At 40.2% G+C, this 20,935-nt stretch overlaps 1 protein-coding gene across 1 annotated transcript in view; it reads right to left on the bottom strand.

Annotated features, from left to right (window-relative positions):
* LOC139735535 (uncharacterized) overlaps window positions 1-20,935 on the bottom strand; it is a 54,654-nt gene that overhangs the window by 21,075 nt on the left and 12,644 nt on the right. Inside the window, exon 2 of the mRNA XM_071646291.1 lies at window positions 13,895-14,217. Within this exon, the coding sequence (XP_071502392.1) occupies window positions 13,895-13,943 (49 nt within the window). The 5' untranslated portion in view covers window positions 13,944-14,217. The remainder of the gene's footprint in view (window positions 1-13,894; window positions 14,218-20,935) is intronic.

Raw genomic sequence — 20,935 nt, 5'->3', positions numbered from 1 at the left:
CCCTATAGAGTTTATCCTTGAAGACAGCTTATCCTCAAGGTGAAGGATCACTGTCTGAATGTAAGTATTTATGGTATACTTTTTTTACCCATGATACAAACAAACAGCTCTCAATTCTTTACTAATTCATTCTTAAAATGTTGTCTTTACAGTATATGCAAGGCTTTAAATTGAGACTACAATTAGTAAGTAGGTGTCACCTTGACCTCATTTTCATAGAAAAACAAAAAAGTGACTTGTCGGGCATTTCTGACTTACATAATATCCAGGATTCAGGATAATTACAAATAATTCTCATCCCAATTTGACTGATCACCTCAAGCCGATACTCATGAATACATACTATGTACTAACATTATGCAGTCCCCCCTCCCCCCATGACCATGAACAAAGAGGGGTTTTCAGGCAATACTACACCTCTCAGAACTGATTTGTGGCTGCGTTTATCATCTTTCCCCTGTTTGAAATGGCTTTAAAAAGCCGTTTCCAAAGCCCTTCAGAAACGGCTTCCAAAATAGTTGCATTTATCAACTCATCGCGAACACGAAAACTGGCCTTTGCGTGGTGCGTGTCTTCTCAGAAACCGGAAACGCATGGTTCGTAACCGCAGTACAAAGCCGTTTCAAAACAGCTTTGTGTTTATCTTGCTTCAAAGGGCTTCTACAAGAAACAGGTTTCTGGAAAGCTGATTCAGAAACCTGTTTCGGAAAGCACTAATTTGCGGTTTTCACAAAGGCTTTCGGAACCCCATAATCAAAACAGCTCTGCGTTTATCATCTCGTAATAATTCCCTGAAAGCCATTTAGAAAACCAGTTTCTGCCGAGAAAAAGAGTTGATAAACGCACCCTGCAATGATAAAAATACTACCAAGAGCTCATGCATTAATCCAATACAACCATGTAGCAGTACATGTACATCTGCATACTGTCCCGAATACCAAAGTTTTATCGTGCTGACACATTACAGCACACATGCACACACAAACATGAACAAAAAACTGGCACACTTGTGGATTTTCTGATAAAATTTTAGCCAGTCATATGAAAATACTTATACACTCAGGTGTACTATTAAACACATCAGTACACTTTACTTTATTCAGTCCTAACAAACCAGTTACTTCTTTCTGTCTTAGAAACAAAGAAAAGAACTCTGTGAAAAACTGCCCAAATTTCCTCTGTCAGTGTGTGAATATTTCTGTCTTTTATGTGGCCACTTCCTGCATTACAAGGAAACACAGCAAACTCATGAAAAAAATATAAATGAAATTCAGGAACATTGTTATTCATATCTTTCAAGTGCTGTGTACACATTGTACACAAGATCTAAAGTTTGATGGGTAATTCAATTATCAAATTTGTCATAATTGGAACTGTGAAAGGCAGCTTCCAAAATCAGATGCACTGGAATGAATGGGTTAAAAGCAGACAAACAAGAGTGTAAGACTGTTGAATAATCAGTAAAATGTAAAAATACAAAGAAGCTTTTCTTCTTCACATTAAATGATTGTGTTCAGTGGAGAGTAAGCAGTGAGTATCATAATTAAGTAATTATAATGCTCTTTGCACGGCATTTTACATTTGAGATGCACAATGTTTGCACATTTACCTTAGCTTCGAGAAACAAACTTAACGCAGCTCTGCCCAAGAAATATCAGGGGCATTTGCATGAATTAGTGGGCAAACGTAAGAACAAACTAAAATTGTCGCTATGGCGACTGGTATGCCTCCGCCATAATGCATGATTCTTCTAATAGGTCTATAATAGTACGTGTGGACAATGTGTGATTACATTTTCACAAAATTGGCAAAATATTAAAATGACAAGTTTGTCACGAATGTGTTGAATGTTCACCTTCCTTGACCTAGGTTTAATTGGATGAATAGGAGAGCATGTACTTGGGAATTTAAGGACTTTAACTTGACTTTGACCCATTCATAAGTTTATGCATTGAATAATTTTCAAGGTAGGGAGAAAAAGTGCAATTTCTGTATTGAATAGTAAATTGCTCCCATTTTCATCTGGCCTATGACCCTAAGATTCATACAATAATCACTGTCAGGCAGAACGTGCATAAATATGTAACAAGTTTCAAGATAACTTGAGCCACTTCCGAGATATGGAGGAAAAAATTAGTTCAGCACTTTCCCTTGATCTTTGACCTTTTGACCTTTGAGGCAAAAAAAGACAAGAGACCCGCGGGTCTAGCGCTCACCTGAGTATCGCGAGTTCACCTTTCATGCAGTCACTAATCTAAATTATTCATAGCTCTACCAATATTCGACCAGGCATTCTCAAGTAGAAGATGAAAATGTACAATAAGGGCCCAAATTTTTTTAAGATTCCTTAATTTGGGGGGATTGGGGCCCCCTGAGGCCCTCTGGGTGGGGCATGGTGCTAATTTTGATAAATTGAGATCCTGACCCCCTAGGGATGCTACTTGCCAAGTTTGACGAAAATCCATCATGAGGTTTTCAGGAAGAAGATGAAAATGTACAATTCAGGCTCCCATTTGGACCTTCCCAACCACCCCCCTCCCCCCCCCCCCCACCCCTGCCCCCAAGAGGGGCACCCCTGGATCTCCTATGAACAAACTTGAAACTATAGTCATTAATGTACTTACTCATAGTATTATCTTAGCTCTATAACTTCTGATTCTAGAGAAGATTTTTAGAGATTCCTTCATTTTGGGGGTGTGGGCCCCCCTGGGGGCCCCCTAGGTGGGGCATGGTGCCCATTTTAACAAATTGAGTTCCTAACCCCCTAGGGATGCTACCTGCCAAGTTTGGTGAAAATGGGTCATGGGGTTCTCAAGAAGAAGATGAAAATGTACAATTTAGGCCCCATTAGAACCCTTCCCCACCCCCCTCCCCTGGGTCCCAAGGGGGGCACCCCTGATTCTGCCATGAACAAACTTGAAACTACAGTCATCAATGTACTAACTCATAGTATTAACTTAGCTCTATCACTTCTGGTTCTAGAGAAGAAGATTTTTACAGATTCCTTAATTTTGGGGGGTTTGGGCCCCCCTGGGGGCCCCCTGGGTGGGGCATGGTGCCCATTTTAACAAATTGAGTTCCTAACCCCCTAGGGATGCTACCTGTCAAGTTTGGTGAAAATGGGTCATGGGGTTCTTAAGAAGAAGATGAAAATGTACAATTTAGGCCCCATTAGAACCCCTCCCCACCCCCCTCCTCTGGGTCCCAAGGGGGGCACCCCTGATTCTGCCATGAACAAACTTGAAACTACAGTCATCAATGTACTAACTCATAGTATTAACTTAGCTCTATCACTTCTCGTTCTAGAGAAGAAGATTTTTACAGATTCCTTAATTTGGGGGGGGGGGGGGTTGGGCCCCCTGGGGGCCCCCTGGGTGGGGCATGGTGCCCATTTTAGCAAATTGAGTTCCTAACCCCCTAGGGAAGCTACCTGCCAAGTTTGATGAAAATCGGTCTTGGGGTTTTCAAGAAGAAGATGAAAATGTAAAAAGTTTACGCACGACGGACGCCGGACGAAGGGCGATCGCAATAGCTCATTTGAGCCTTTGGCTCAGGTGAGCTAAAAAGGAAAAAAAAAGGAACTTTTCAGAGAATCTCTATTAGGTTATAAATGCATACGCCAAGTGTAAAAAAAAAATAATAATAATCCTGCTGGCATTGCATAAATATGAGGGAAATAGTAAAATTTTGAAGTGTTGCCTTTGACCCCTGACCTTTGACCCCATGAACCCTAAATTCCCTAGATAATCACTGCCAGTCAGTAATATACTATGTTCCATGAAGATACTTTGAACAATTTCCAAGGTATGGAGAAAAAAGTGAAGTTTTAATATAATATTTTCACTTGACCTTTTGACCTTTGACCTCATGACCCCAAACTTTCATCAGAGAATCTAAATTGGGTAATACGTATATACACTAAGTTTCAAGAAAATATCTTCAGGCATTGCATAGATATGGTGGAAGTAGTGAAATTTTACATATTTGACCTTGACCTTTGACCTTGAGCATGTGCACCCAAAAGTTGATAGGCACAACTTCACCCCCTAATATACATACATGCCAAGTTTCATTAGGATACCTCACAGGTTTTTAAGTTACGCTGTCCACAAAATTCATTACGAAGGGACGGACGGACAGACGGACGGACGGACGGACAGATGGACAACCCGAAAACATAATGCCTCCGGCACCACTTAATGGCGGAGGCATAAAAAATGAATATACGAATGTACATGTACATGGTACACATGTATGTAAATATCCTAAGAATTAGAGAAGTTAAATGATTTCATAAAAATATTAACCAACTCTTGGTAACAGAGGAGGTCTTGCATTATCACAGATAGTTTATCAAGATACCAAGTATGTAATATTATTCCCCAGCAGCCATATTACATCTTTTCACACTTTCCATTTAATGACTTCCAAAATCTGGTAAATGTTACTATGGCGACTGGTATGCCTTTACTATATCTCACTACTCTTCAAATAGGTCTACAGTACAGCTTGACAATGTTGAAACAGTAGTTTCACAAGACTGACAAGAAATTAAAATGACATGTTTCAAAGTTTGATGGCAAGACTCAAAATGTGTCGAGTGGTTATACATAAACTCCTTGAACCAAATTTCTTGTGGATGGCAAAATTGTTTCAGAAAGCTATCATTTGGGAATTGGAAATTTTGAAAAGTTTGATGATGGAACTTGCTGTGCACTGGTAAGGTATTTATTTATTTATTCATCTATTTATCTATTTATCCATTTATTTATTTATCTATTTATTTACTTATCTTTTTTAATTTAATTTTTTTATTCACTTATTTATTTATTTATTTATTTATTTATTTTTATTTTTATTTATTTATTAATTTTTTTTTTTTTTTGGGGGGGGGGGGGGAATATTTGGCCAGCCCAGTGCACTTTGTATGATATGAAAGGCAGCATTTCATGTGTTATGTAATTTTCAAAAATGTCATACAATACATATAACAGCTGTTGGGGCTGAACTCTCTCTAATCTAGCCAATTAACAAATTTAAGGTGTAGAATGCTGAAAATTAATAGTTGATTTATAAGTTTCTCTTTAGTTGAATTTTCAAAGATTTTCAGTTTTAATATATATTTTCTGTTTCAAATAATGCTTTCCTACATTTCTACAATTGCAGCTAATCAGTGGTCCATACCTTTGACCTCGTGACCTGTGAACTGCAACAGATTTTAACTCTCACTATAGTATTATACATGTATAGTATACATTTATAAATTGCATGAAGCTAGAACCCTTGTGCCATTTCAAAAGTAATTATAATACTGAAATTTACACATTTTCCCTTGACCTATAATCCCATGGCCCATACTAACTTACTCCAAATAATCTCTATTGGGTAATATAAACACAAATTTTTATGACAATACTCTATGTAAGTTTCAAAATATATGTATGGGGAAAAAATTGTCAAACATTAGCATTTTCACTTTACCTTTGACCCAATGACTCAAATCTTTCCCTACAGAATCTATCACTGTGTGATAATGCATGTCTATACACATTTCATTAAGTGCATACATTGACTCATTTCAGCAGTTCATTTTTCTTCTTTTTTCCTCCCATTGGGGACCAAATATTCAAAAAGGGGTTCAGCGTATGTAACACAGTACACGTACATTGTATTGACACGTAGAAGAGACTAAATTTCAAGAGCAAAGTACCATCAGACACACAAGATAGATACATAAGAATATTCGACGGAAAGTTAATACAACAAGTCAATAGACCAGTTCGTAATTCCACTTTGCGCATGAGCAGAAAGGGGTCATTTGTACCAACAGGCATTTTGGTTTGTAAATTCACTGAGATAAGCATCTGTGATGCGATGATTATTCATGCGATCCTTATCTAGATGGTGCTTGCCAGCACATCCACATAAGGGCGGACGTCCACTTGGGCGCGGACAAGCCCCGGAAGGGTTGCGGAAGCAAATTTTGTTATTTCGGCATCCTGTCCGCGACAGACGCGGAATAACTTTGTGAATCGGCTTGTCCTGGGACATTCCTAGGACCGTCCGCTGACTGACTGCGGACATTCCTAGGAATTACTCCGGAAGAGCGCGAAATACCTCGGAATATGCTAATCGTAGCCAGGCAGCGCGGAAACATCTAGGATTACACCAGGAATGAACGCGGACAATCAGGATGCCTTCCGGACAAAACAAGTTAAGCATGCGGACAAGCTGCGGACAATACCAGGAAAATGGAAAGGTATAGATTTGGCGCTGACTTTGACTTTTCCTCATTTGACTGCTAGCCGTCATTGATGCTCCTTGTTGTGCTTCCGCAGTAGCGGCTGATATTATATTAATATGATTGGTCAATATTATTTGATAAATGCAACCACCAAAAGTCGAAGAATAGGGTTGTCTGGGCATGTCGGCTGACGACTCATTTTTTTTTTATTTGTCTCATCTGGGAGAACAATTTTTTCTCTGCCTACAGTCACATCGATGATATTCGCAAACTTTTTGAACCATAATATATATATATATATATAATACATACATAAAAATGTAAAATACAATTGTACATATATATAATCATGGTGATAAGATAAAAAGATAAGTAACAAAACTGCAACAAAGTTCATGCTGTATTCACCAACGGTTTATTTCTTCACGAGAAATAAACCGTTGGTGAATACAGCATGAACTTTGTTGCAGTTTTTGTTACTTATATATATATAAAACATTCTTTATTCCTTTTTTTTAGACCTGTGCTTTATCCATCGTGAAGTATATATATGTTTTGTCTGATACTTCTGTAGAGCATGCCAAAATGATCCTAATCATTAAATTTGTTTTTCTTTCTCTCATTTTTACCCTTGTGCATCTCTAACCCTCTCTTATTTTGATCACTTTTGAACATTTTCAAGTCCGAGAATTTTTTTGTTCATGCTTAGAGCTTACTAGCCTATTGTTAATGAAGTGTAAAAATGGGGAAATATTTGTAACCTACTTTAATTTACTTTTTTTTTTTGGGGGGGGGGTTCAGCTGGGCTGTCAAATTGGACAATCGAGTTTATTTGCAACTAAAACAAAAAGAGAAGAAAAAATTATTAGGTAATAACAACTACGAAAATCATTCAGGTAAAGAATATTTCTGAAATGATTTGTGATGCTTAATGTGTACTTAAATATATACACTCAGCAAAAAACAAAACAAAAGGAAAGACAGAAATTTAACACTTTTTCGAGTTCATGATTTATTGCTTTTTCTCTCATTTCACTTGAATTTTGAAGTGACAGAAAATTTTTCATTTTCCTCCATCATCTTTAGCTTTCATTGTTATTTTTGACTTCAAAGATATTACATTGTAATGAGACCACAAGTATATCTTTGCAATTGAATTCATGCTTTTTAGTGTGATGAATTTGTCTTTTGTTCTAATATGTTGTGTCATTAGAAAGCATTTACGTATGAATAACAACTTGTTCATGTTTATATAATACATTAACATTTAACCAAAAATTCTATGCTTTTTCTTCTGAGTGTACTTCCACCTACTTTTGTGATTTTTCAGCTGGGCTGTCACATGGGACAACCTAGTTTGTTTGTAAATAAAATACGAAAACAACATAAAGGAAAATGTACTATAGTAAGTACTAGGTGTTTCAAAAAACATTTCACACTTTTGATCATTAATAGCTCAAAAACTATTCATCCGATATAGCTGTCATTGATATGAGTAATAGCTGAATTTAGTGTACAATTTGGTTGAAGGTAATTTAAATGTGAAAGCATGAATCGATTTCATTAAATCTAAGATTGATTTTGAAGTAAGGTTTCAGATTTTGGTCAAATTTTAACCCTCTGTACAACAAGAGACCCGCGGGTCTAGCGCTCACCTGAGTATCGCAAGTTCACCTTTCACGCAGTCACTAATCTAAATTAAAATTTGACCAGGCATTCTCAAGTAGAAGATGAAAATGTACAATAAGGGCCCAATTTTTTAAAGATTCCTTAATTTGGGGGGATTGGGGCCCCCTGGGGCCCTCTGGGTGGGGCATGGTGCCCATTTTGATAAATTGAGATCCTGACCCCCTAGGGATGCTACCTGCCAAGTTTGACAAAAATCCATCATGAGGTTTTCAGGAAGAAGATGAAAATGTACAATTCAGGCCCCCATTTGGACCCTTCCAACCACCCCCCCCCCCCCCCTACCCAAGAGGGGCACCCCTGGATCTCCTATGAACAAACTTCAAACTACAGTCATTAATGTACTCACTCATAATATTATCTCAGCTCTATAACTTCTGATTCTAGAGAAGATTTATAAAGATTCCTTCATTTGGGGGGTTTGGGACCCCTGGGGGCCCCCTGGGTTGGGCATGGTGCCCATTTTAACAAATTGAGATCCTAACCCCCTAGGGATGCTACCTGCCAAGTTTGGTGAAAATGGGTCATGGGGTTTTCAAGAATAAGATAAAAATGTACAATTTAGGCCCCATTAGGACCCCTCCTCACCCCCTCCCCTGGGTCCCAAGGGGGGCACCCCTGATTCTGCCATGAACAAACTTGAAACTACAGTCATCAATGTACTTACTCATAGTATTAACTTAGCTCTATCACTTCTGGTTCTAGAGAAGAAGATTTTTGCGGATTCCTTAATTTTGGGGGGTTTGGGCCCCCTGGGGGCCCCCTAGGTGGGGCATGGTGCCCATTTTAACAAATTGAGTTCCTAACCCCCTAGGGATGCTACCTGCCAAGTTTGGTGAAAATGGGTCATGGGGTTCTCAAGAAGAAGATGAAAATGTACAATTTAGGCCCCATTAGAACCCTTCCCCACCCCCCTCCCCTGGGTCCCAAGGGGGGCACCCCTGATTCTGCCATGAACAAACTTGAAACTACAGTCATCAATGTACTAACTCATAGTATTAACTTAGCTCTATCACTTCTGGTTCTAGAGAAGAAGATTTTTACAGATTCCTTAATTTTGGGGGGTTTGGGCCCCCCTGGGGGCCCCCTGGGTGGGGCATGGTGCCCATTTTAACAAATTGAGTTCCTAACCCCCTAGGGATGCTACCTGCCAAGTTTGATGAAAATCGGTCTTGGGGTTTTCAAGAAGAAGATGAAAATGTAAAAAGTTTACGCACGACGCACGACGGACGACGGACGACGCACGACGCACGACGCACGACGGACGCCGGACGAAGGGCGATCGCAATAGCTCACTTGAGCCTTTGGCTCAGGTGAGCTAAAAATTGAACTTTGCACAGGAACCAATGATGTGTGTGTGAGTGTGCGCCGACAATGGCCCTGAACAATGGACATGCCTGAACCACCTGTTGACTAGGCGTCAGTCTCGCGCTCCCTGGCACATGAACGCTTAATCAATAATTCATGTGGATTGCCCTGGGCACTGCTAGTCTGAATTCATGCACGGTAAAGTGCTTGCAAACACCACCATTTCGTTCCAGCTGGCAATCGTTTTCAAATTTTGCTTCATATATCACTAAATTTGGGATATAAATAAGAATAAATCATCTATAGTTCCTCATTTTAATACAACTGTCTACTGATTAAATAGTCTGACAAATTTATCGCTTTTTCGATGAAAAGAGATCATTTTTGGTAAAGAGTTCAGCAGCATTTATCATTGGGGCGATTGGTTTCACAGTAGATTAATTTAAGGCTTCATATACACAAGTGTATACTCTTTGCTTCCTGTCACCATGTTTACGATAGAACAGAAGGTATTCATTGTAATTTCGTTTTTCAGAAGTAGGGAGAGCACTGTCACGACTCAACGACAGTATCGGCAGGCGTTTGACTTTACACAGATACTGCCAGAGGCTGAATAAAGACTAGTTGTGATAGTGGAATTTCTCATGAATAAATAATGAAGCATTCAAACCCTGGCTATTGTTCAGGACCATTGTCAGGGTGTTAACCAGACACTCCCATACACACCCATTGACCCCTGTGCAAAGTGAAATTTTGTACACAGGGTTGAAAATAGAGCAAAATCTGGAACCTAACTGTGAAATTAATCATGGATTTCATGAAACTGATTTATGCTTTCATATTTAAACCACCTTCAACCAAATTGTACACTATTCAGCTATCACTCATATCAATGACAATGCTATCTGATATATAGATTTTTTTAAATTATTAAGAATCAAAAGTGGGAAATGTTTTTTGAAACATCTAGTAATAGGAACCAGGAAAGTCACTCAAATGAAAAATAATTTCTGAAAAGATCAAATCAAAACAAACTTACTAGGAAGTTAGGGGGCTGATTTCACTTCTTTCTGGTTGCTTTTGGCACAGTCTCTACTACCTTCTTCTTTGCCTTCTGGGACCGGAAATTCCTTAGATTTACCTGTTCTTCATCACTAGACGAAAGGTGTGCCTGTGATGGGGATATTTGCATGGGGGCCTCACCTCCCTTCTTGCTCATTTTGCGTTTCATTGGCATGACGCTCGCGGAAAGTGTCGACATTTTCGTGTCTGGATCACAAAATTTCCGCATCGGTTCCGGACACTTGCATATATATAGATCCGCATCGGCTCCGCGCTGTCCTAAAACATTCCTGGTGTCTTCCTCTTTCATTCGGGAAGCTTCCCCACACCGCGGGATTCTTTCCGGAGCGTGTGCGGAAGGAGCGGAAGGGTTCCGGACAGGCGGGACATCCTCAGGACATCGTCAGGACAAGTCGCCGAAGGTGTCAGGAAGTTCATTTCCGCGTCCAAATTTTGGTCTCGATCAAAATTTGGACGCGGAAATTTTTCTCTCTCCCGAAGGTGCGGAAACGCCCGGACATGTTTAGGACAGTGAGCGGACACGTTCAGGAACGTGCGGACAGGTTCCCGAAGGAGTGCGGAATACCAAATTTGCATTCCGGGGCTTGTCCGCGTCTTGTCCGCGCCCTAGTGGACGCCTGGTCTAACAGCAAGAATGGCATTTCGCAATATACATGTAAAAGGAAATAGGCTGTCATTGCATTCAATACAAAACAACGAAATGGTTGCCTGCTAAATTGTCAACTGATGGAGTATTCTGATCACCTGATCTAAACGCAAGTTCATTCTTTGTTTGAACTTGAATTCCATAAATTGCTACGTCGGGCAAGCTTATGCATTATGCCGCTTTAAAAACGAGTGAAGTGCCTAACCAACTGAGAAAAAAGAAAGGTCATTTGTACTCATGTGTACATGAGCTAATTACAAACTGGCTTATAGCTACATGTATAAATACAGTATCAGGAGTTATACACGTGGCCAGAGCAGAATGTATAATGCCAGAAACTGTGAGACATTCTTGTTGATGACGTACTAATCACAAGAAACTCTTACTATGAGATAAACATCTTAGAGAAATATAGGGCTTCAATAAATCTTGTTTAATTGCAGTATAGTCAAATCTGGGCTCAGTGAAAAATAGCCAGAAGTAGTACTGAGGCCAAATTGCAAGAGACCTAAAAAACATGATGCGGTGCAATAACAAACATGATAGATTTGAAAGCAGTATGTCATGACGCCAGTATGATCAGGGACAAGTTTGGAAAAGCAAGCTTGTCTAATGACTAATCTATCACACCATATATTCAGTACATTCAACTTGTAACACTAATCACAGCACTGGGGATTATCTGGAAGAGACTGAGCATTTTAGATCTGTCATATGTGTTTAAACATATCATCGCTGGGGGCGATAAGACCTAAGATAACTGTCAAATGTTCAGGAGAGCAAAACAGAACAAAAAAGAAAAGAAAAAAAAAGAAAAAAAAAGGGCAGATAAAGCACTATTTATATCAAATGGGATAGTTTTTCATTTTTTATGCTGTGGTGGCTTCATTTTTGGGTTAAGACAGAGCTAGGATTTGGACAGGACATCACTTCACTATCTGACCATTAATCCAAAAAATGTCAGTTTCACCAAAATTTGAGATAAAAGGTCTTGTCACCCACGTGACGATGTGGGTGTGTGTGTGTGTGTGTGTGTGTGTGTATGTGTGTGTGTGTGCATGTGTGTGTACAATTGTAGAGTGTAAGAAGAAATCCTGACCATGTACAGAATCAGTGTAGCTCCTTTTTTAGTCCTTCAAAGCCAGAAGGGGAAGCATTCAATGGGGGTATGTAGCTAGCTTTCAGTCTTTTATTTCATTGTTTTTTACCCCGCTTCTCAAGCGGTGGGCCACAAAGCTCTCTCAGGTGGGCTGTGATGCTTTGTTGTTGGACTAAAACCAGACAAAAAATATAATTGTATGCTATCTAACTGGGCCAAAAAAAAATTTAATGGGCCTCAAAAAACTTATATGAGCCGCAAAAAAAAACAAAAAAAACAAAAACAAAAACAAAAAAAACAAAAAAACTTACATGAGCCAAGATGGGTTTTGGGTTAAAAGGTTAAGAAGCCCTGCTTCACCAACTTCATTCATCACAAGTGCAAAGAAGCAATACATGAAATAGCTCACTGGTATCACAATGGCTGCACACATTAGCAGTGTAAATTCACCTCCCAGAGCGGGACTGGTTATTGTCTATGAGGGCCACTACACCACAGGGTTCGCAGTGGTTATAACATAAAATATAATTAGAGTAATGTACAGCTGTACATTCTTGTGTTATTAGCTGTATGCCCGTAGGGGGTATAACAATAATGAGAAACTAAACATCCTTGTGTTATTGGCTATATGACATTTATAAGAATATCATGTAGTAATAGTGTAGGGCTAATCATTCTCATATTATTGGCTATAAACAATGAATGGTATAGAAATATAACAGAAATTATTATGAAAAAGTTCACATTCTGGTATTATGTGCGCTTAGAAACGTCAGTATGAAGCGCCATATAAATGCAATTATTATTATTTATCATTATTATTATGCCTCCTTGTAGCTCTATGACACAAGAAATATGATAATGTAGAGCTGGATGACCTCGTACAATGTATAAGTGGCTATAATACAATAATATGTGACAATACAAAATCACATGTTTTGGTATGATAAGCCCACAACATGAAATCATCAAATATGTACTGAGAAAATACTACAATTTTAGTGTAACTCAACATAGTATGGGTCATTTCAATCATGTGACAAAATCTGAATTCGCCTTGGTGGTGGAATTGAGTTGGCGGTAGTGTTTGTATGGATATGTGTGTTTCTTTGTATACAGGTGCGTGCGTGTGTGTGTATGTGCGCATCTACAATGAATACTAGTATATAACACTGTTCATCCTTTCCACCTGATTAGTCAAATGCACTGTGATACTTCGTCCCTGTTTAATCCTGAGTGATGATGAGCTTCAATGCAAAAGAAAGGACAAAAACAAAAACAGATTTTCACAGTTGCTTTATAAATAAGGTCATCATCAAAGAGAGCATTATTGAACATTTCAAATGATATTGCACTTTCTATATTTAATTAAAAATATTTCGTGATGATATGATTAAAATAATTTTCTTTGTTTTTCAACCTTTTCAATCTCTAATATCTCAAGTAAATAAAAAGCGATATATTGTTTGTTTGTTTTTTTTTTGCAGTTAAAGTCTTCATATATAACTCAATATACACATTTTGTCTGCTACAATGACAGCCTGGGATATGACCCTGACCTTTTGCCTTGATGTTTGCCCCCTCCCCCACCCCTATCCCCTAATCTCATCAATTTATTCTGAACGTTCTGTCCGATTTTCCTTAAACTTTCACGGAAGTGTTCTACTAATATCGCTGCATTCTCTCAATACTTATGTATGAGGGTGAACGAGCCCTTTAATCAAACAAGGCAGCCTGTTACTGGTGCAGTATGCAGAGGTAAAGTACAGTGTGGGTGTGCATGTGCATATCATCTGGTTACTGTTGCCATGGATGCAAATCTACTCACTGCAGGTTGCTGAGCTCCTGCTTTGTCCCAAAGAAGACGAAGTGTCCATGTTGGCGGTCTATCATAGTCCCGATGGACGGTGTAGTTCCAGGCAGAACCCCTTGCTAGTCTCCAGACTCTTCACTGCTCTCTGTGCTCATCAACACACAGAATGGTGGCCGGCTAGCTAAGCCTCTGACTCGTGAGTTGGCTGTTACATCATACCTGGCTGCGATGTGCGAATGGTTTCTGACCTCAGCGATGCACAGCTGCCATCACACACTCACATGTTATTTCCAGCTCCCTCTCTCAGCGTCATCTTGGATTCAACAGGGGATCATTATCTGTAGAAACCAAGGACAGAATGCACACAAACAACTGCTTTCATTCACTAAGTAATCAGCTTATAAAAGCCAGTGGCACAAGAAAAAAAGAAAAAAAAAACTAGACTGTTTTTTGCCAAAAACCACTGTTTCTACCACATTATGTGATATCATGTGGTAAGAGAGCTACAACATATGTCACATATTTCACAGGGTTTTTATTTTTGTGGATTTCACAAACAAAACAACACGCAAAAAAATGTTTACTTTGATCCTGACATGAATGCAAAGAGCACACAAACATTTCTCTGTTTATTACTGTAGGTCTACTCCTCAATGGCGAATCTAAATACTCGTGAAATTGTCAGGAAGTCCTGATTTGCGAAAAATTAGAATCACTATTAAGTGTATACAGCATTCAAGCTCAGTCTAGTGGTGGGCATACACTAGGTGTGTCTTCATCAAAATAGCGAGCTATTTTGCGGTTACGAAACTAGCGCGCTATTTGTGTGGTGAAGACGCAAATAGCGCGCTATTTGGTCGGGAAAATATCCAAAGAAATCATGGGCTAGTTCATGAATTAGCGCGCTAATTCGTGAACTAGCACGCTATTTTGGTTGCGTCTCCATCAGCCCGAAATTTTCTCGATCCCTCCATGCTTCTGGTTAGCCAGCTGGCTGTGGGGAATTATTGGAAAGCGCATAAACAAGTGTACATACACATACGGTGTATTCAAGGATCGCATGTGAGTACTAGGCCTACTGTTGCTGACATCTTCTTAAACTCCGTACTGCGTGCATGCTGGCTGTTTTATCATTGTTTGTACTTCATCTTCTGGTCCACTCTACCAAAGCTGAAGATTCTTGCAGATTGTGTGTATTTATGACATGTTAAACTCAGCAAATCGTAAATTTCATACGATGTCTCACTGGACAGAAGAAAGAGTAGTGTTATTGATATCCCTTTGTAGAGTACAGGAGATTTTGCGCAGGGAAATCCACTTTCGAACTGCGAGCTAAGCAGAGTAATGATGCAAAGTACGCATGCGCCAAATTTCGGGCTAATTTCCCAAAGTGGGCTGTTTGAGCTGATGAAGATGCACAATCGCTGTATCGGGCTATTTTCCAAGACCGCAAAATATCCTGCTAGTTTGAACTTCTGGCTGATGAAGACACGCCTACTTTGAGCCTGTCCTGGTGGAAAACTGATAGCATTCTGTCAGTGAAGTGTTAGCTGATTACAGAGAAAACTTCTGCCAGCTCACTGTTAATCCCCTCATGGGGAGAAGATATCAAGCAGGCAGACTGCTAGTAGTGCTGACAGATATCTAATATTATATCCCTCATGTAAAGTTTCTTGTCATATGATTATACAGAGCACGAAAATGGTGTAGTTTTACTAGCTAGCAACAAGCAGCTGGATGCGGTGAAATGACTTACTAGCAGCGTGATATAGTACTTTTGGGAATCCACGATCTGCACGCAATTGTGATCATGTGATCTATACCTAAATTTCTCACATTAGAATGTACGTAGTGTGCGCAGTAGCGATACTAGAGCAGCGACAGTGGCTAGCTAGCTAGCTAGCACGGTGCCGACGGCATTACAGAAATCTGTGGTGCGATGGCGTGTGTGTGTAGTGTGATCAATGCAGTTTAGCTCAATTGACAAAGTGACAGCTTCAAGTAACGGAGGAATTTCGTAAATTCCAGCAGAAGTACAACATATCAGGTACGGTTTAGGAATAAACTAAAACCGATTTTGAAGATGATCTGGGTAACGAAGCCGCTTTAGGCCTACTTCTAACACCTTAATCCTGGACCTCCTCAATCTTTCGGAGTTCTGCACTCTGTAGTGCAGCTCGTGCATAGGAATCAACAACGTTTTAATACACAGTGGCCTATACACAACGGCGTAGCCAGGATTTCATTTTAGGGGGGGCGGTTAGTCTGCGAGGGAGCGAAGCGACCGAGCCTGAGCGAGCGGAGCGAGCGAGGGGGGGGGGGAGGGTGTGGGAGGGGGGTGTCCCCCCTCCCACGGTAAGAACTTTTTGCATTTGGATGTTGTAAATGGTGCAATTTGATGCATGTTTTTGCGCGTTTTATCGACGTGAAACAGTCCCACTTGTTTAAGGTAGCAGTATATTTTAGTGTAGATTATTACTGAACAATTTGCCTATAAAATGGTATAATCCAAATACACTTCTTGTATTAATTCTTTTCACTGAATATCATGAACGCGACTGAACACGAGCAAGCGGAGCGAGGGAGGGGGTAGGGTAGGGTGTGGGAGGGGGTGTCCCCCCTCCCACGGTGAGAACTTTTTGCATTTTGATGTCGAAAATGGTGTAATTTGATGCATGTTTTTGCGTGTCTTAACGAGTTGAAACAGTCCCACTTGTTTAAGATTGCAGTATATTTTAGTGTAGATTATTATTGAACAATTTGCCTATAAAATGGTATAATTCAAATACACTTCTTGTGTTAATTCTTTTCACTGAATATCATGAACGCGACTGAACCCGAGCGAGCGGAGCGAGCGAGGGTGGAGGGGAGGGTGTGGGAGGGGGTGTCCCCCCTCCCACGGTAAGAACTTTTTGCATTTTGATTTTGCAAATGGTGCAATTTGATGCATGTCTTTGCGCGTTTTATCGACGTGAAACAGTCCCACTTGTTTAAGGTAGCAGTATATTTTAGTGTATAGATTATTATTGAACAATTTGCCTATAAAATGGTATAATTTAGATACACTTCTTGTATTAATTCTTTTCACTGAATATCACGAACGTGACTGAACCCGAGCGAGCGGAGCGAGCGAGGGGGTAGGGGAGGGTGTGGGAGGGGGGTGTCCCCCCTCCCACGGTGAGAACTTTTTGCATTTTGATGTTGCAAATGGTGCAATTTGATGCATGTTTTTGCGTGTTTTAACGAGTTGAAACAGATATTTTAGTTTAGATTATTATTGAACAATTTGCCTATAAAATGGTATAAATATAAATACACTAGTCTTCTTGTATTAATTCTTACACTGAATATCATGAACGCTGTCTGTTCAGCAATCAAACAGAAAAAGCATGCACACGAGGGTGTAGATAGGGGCATATCCCCTCCCACACGAAGGTGATTTTGCGTTTTCGGACCTGAAATTCAGCGATCTGGTGCAAATTTTTGGTGCAACACTTTTTCATCGAAGTGTTAAAATCACTGAATTTAGCTCTTATTCCGAATGTGCACCATCTGTGCGTATGTATAAAGTCTAGTGAGGTAGAGCTTAGGGGAAGGGGGATTCCCCCTCCCGCTCGCGGAGCTTTTGCGTTTTTAGAATTGAAATAAAGCGATCTTGGTATAGCCACAGTCTACTTCTTTGCATGGCGGGGGGGGGGGGGGGGGAGCAGGGAGAAGGCGTGGGCGAGTGTTATGTCCACCCTTCCCTTCCGATGGAGCTTTTATCTTTTTAAGGTTGAAATTGAGATATCTCGTATACGCATATTTGATGGAATCAACATTTGGGTAATCACAAAAAAAAAAAAAAAAAAAGTGATGGGGGGGGGGCTGAGGGAGGAAAGGGTCGATTAAAAGGGGAAATTCCCCTTATACATGAGGGAACCTCCAGTTTTCGGAATATTAGTGATAAGTCTTGTGCACTCAGAATTATTCAGAATTTTTTGTAAATCTAAAAAGTGTACTTAGCTAGGGAAAGAGGCACAGAGGGGGAGGGTTTGGGAGGGGGATACCCCCTCCCAAGCACGAGAGATTTTGCATATTTTGAATTGAAATTCAACGATCTGGTGCACACTTTGAGTGAAATATTAAAAAAAAAATCTTATTTGATGAAACGTTGCAAAGGAGACCCGCTTCATGTGCATGCATACAGTATACACGCATTTTTTTTTCCGCCTCCCAAATCCCCGGTCCAAATCTTAGGGGGGGGGGCGACCGCCCCCATCGCCCCCCCCTGGCTACGCCAGTGCCTATACATACAGTGCAGCCGTGTCGTTCGCTACGCGCTGCTGCTGCACTGCCACGGCCTAGATTTAACGTTAAGCCTGCACATTTCCATAAGGGAACCTTGTCATCACTCTAGCAAAATGCTCGAGAGGGATATAAAAAAAATATCGACTGCTTTCTTTCAGGCCATGGTAAAACTATTTGCCCTCGGTCATTTCTCAACAGTGCCATGTCCCTTGACTTCGTCCTGGGAGTCTCGGGACATATAGCACTGTTGAGAAATCACCTCGGTGCAAATAGTTTTACTATCTCCCTCTGTAGCAGTCAAAATTTGTATACTGCATTTTATCAAATCATATATCCATCACATAGACCAAATGCATTAAATTGCATGTAACCTCTACATTCTCCCACTTTTACCCATTCAAACATGTGTGTCTGTCGGCTCTCAGACTTTCTCTGATCTAGCTCACTATCTCGAGACAGGCTAGGACTGCATATCGGGGGAGCATACCAGGGTGAGGTTTGCACAAAACGGGAAACCATACAGGCATACTATTTCGTAACAGTAGACGCCCACAAGAAGCATGGCTACCAGAGTGCATGACATGATGTAACATCAAAATTTGGGCCCCCTGAAACGCGGAAGGAGATGAATTGCAGGCTACCCACTGCACCATCACCTCTCCCTAAGTTTCTCACCAGCTGCCAATTCATGTATGCTGGGATCACCTGCATTCTACGAGCTCTTAGCTTTTCATTTCATTTCATTTCATTTATTTCCACATCCTTTTTTGTGACGCATTCACATTGGAACTACTGGGTGAATAGGCATGGTAATTCATTGCCAGTGTTCACATTACCAAGCACTGGTGACTTTGTCATCAGAAGACAGTAATGTTCATCACGATCATACGACAAATAAGATCGCGCAATGTCAATGGCTTCACAACTCTCCACATGGGTTTACGGACTATAGGTCCTATTCTGTAAGTATCTACCTGGCATATTTGTTATTGTCGTTGCATAATTCAGCAATTATAACTCTCCTTTCTTATACAAAGTCATTAAAGGAGAAGTCCGGACGATTTTGAAAAAAATTAACCAAAATCTACATAAATAAAGGACCATAATGACTAAGTTTCATTGAAAAAGACCCTCCCAACTTGCCACAATCGATTTTTTAGCATCACTAATTTTGAATCGTAACCGTTCGATTTCTATACGCCGGCGAGAAAGATCACGTGACAGCGTGACGTTTCATCCTCACTTTGCTTTTGCTTGGAGCGTCAGCTGGCTCGGGGGAGCCCTGCTTGAGCAACGGTGATACGGGCCAAGCAAGCGGTAGTAGCGTACCGCTCAACAGTCTCTGACCACACAGCGGATGCACGCGGCATGATCTATTGCTTCATTAAAAAAATGCCGATGTGTCAAGTGTTAGGGTGTTGTCAATACTTCAACTTAACTAGTAAGTCTTCAAATTGAAGAAATATTTCGATTTTAAATTGATATCTATCCACGATACTACCTTTACATGATCCTGAATGCTACAACACGCAGCCCGATTACGCTGTGTGTATTGGGCTGCTGGTCGTAGTTACCGGCGCGGCGCGGCGGCGGTACCAAGCTGGCGCTGGCGTTTCTTCCGCGGTTCAAGTTACATGTATACTGTCGTATTTTATCACCGTCAGACACACTTTTCAACAGTCTCGGACAACAAAAGAGGCAATAATTCTGACATTGACAGACTGATTTCAGATTGTTCACACTCAGAAGTCGAAAAAACGATCGCGGATTGTGATAGCACTTGGCAGCAGCAGACGTAAATGTATGCCTGCACAGCCCGACAACAGCTAATGCATTGTAAGTGATGGGGTGGACACTAATAAGTACGGCAGTATTATAATACATACATATTTCAATTTAAACGAAAATGTTATAGCATTGCAACTATTTTACATTAATCTTTGAAGATTTTATATAGATATATAACGAAGATTATTTGAATAAAGGAATACAGCGTTTGGCAACAGCACTCCTAGATCGGTGTACGGTCTCCTGCAGTAGCACCGACAAGGCACACCAATGCAGGCATGCAGATACCGCCCGCAGTCAGCAGTGCAATGGGAGATCGATGCGTAGCTGGGCTTCGCTCGCGGTGCTCTCAGCTGAGGAAACTGCGCCCGATACGTCACACGCAATGCATCCTGGGACAGATAGTATGAAGGGCAGCTCGCGACGGATTCGAACATGAAGAATTACCTTATTTTTAAAAAAAAATCATAGTAAATGTATCTGATGGTCTTTTCTCGTCGGGAAAAGGGTAATAGGTTCATGAAATATTGTTCTTTACACACGAAACGGCTGATAATCGTCCGGACTTCCCCTTTAATAGTATTATCGGTCTACAAGAAAAGTGATGGCAAGTCAAGTATTCTTTTATTATGCGAGAAAAGTGAAAATATGCTGTACTTTCTTTAAATTGCAAGAAAAGTGAAAATATGCTGAATTTTCTTTATATTTTCTTTAAATTGCTCTACACATGTGACATCACAAGCTGTAGTAGTCTTGGAGTAAGAGTTGAGAAGAGAGAGAAGGAAGAATGAGAGAGAGGAAGAACAGATGGTATAGGATTCAAATGCACAGAACAGACAAAGGCTTGATGATTGAAGACAGATAAATACTTATGATACTTTTCCAAGGAATTATTACTCATATAATGTCTTATCTATAAGATTGCAATAACATCGATTCCATTTCAGTCTCCATGTACCTTTAAATACAGCCAGTGGC

The sequence above is a fragment of the Diadema antillarum genome, unplaced genomic scaffold (genome assembly GCF_040938485.1).
Source record: "Diadema antillarum isolate AM-2024a unplaced genomic scaffold, OU_Dant_1.0 seq00000584_RagTag, whole genome shotgun sequence".
Taxonomy (NCBI): Eukaryota; Metazoa; Echinodermata; class Echinoidea; order Diadematoida; family Diadematidae; genus Diadema; species Diadema antillarum.
This window is presented reverse-complemented; position numbering and strand designations above follow the sequence as displayed.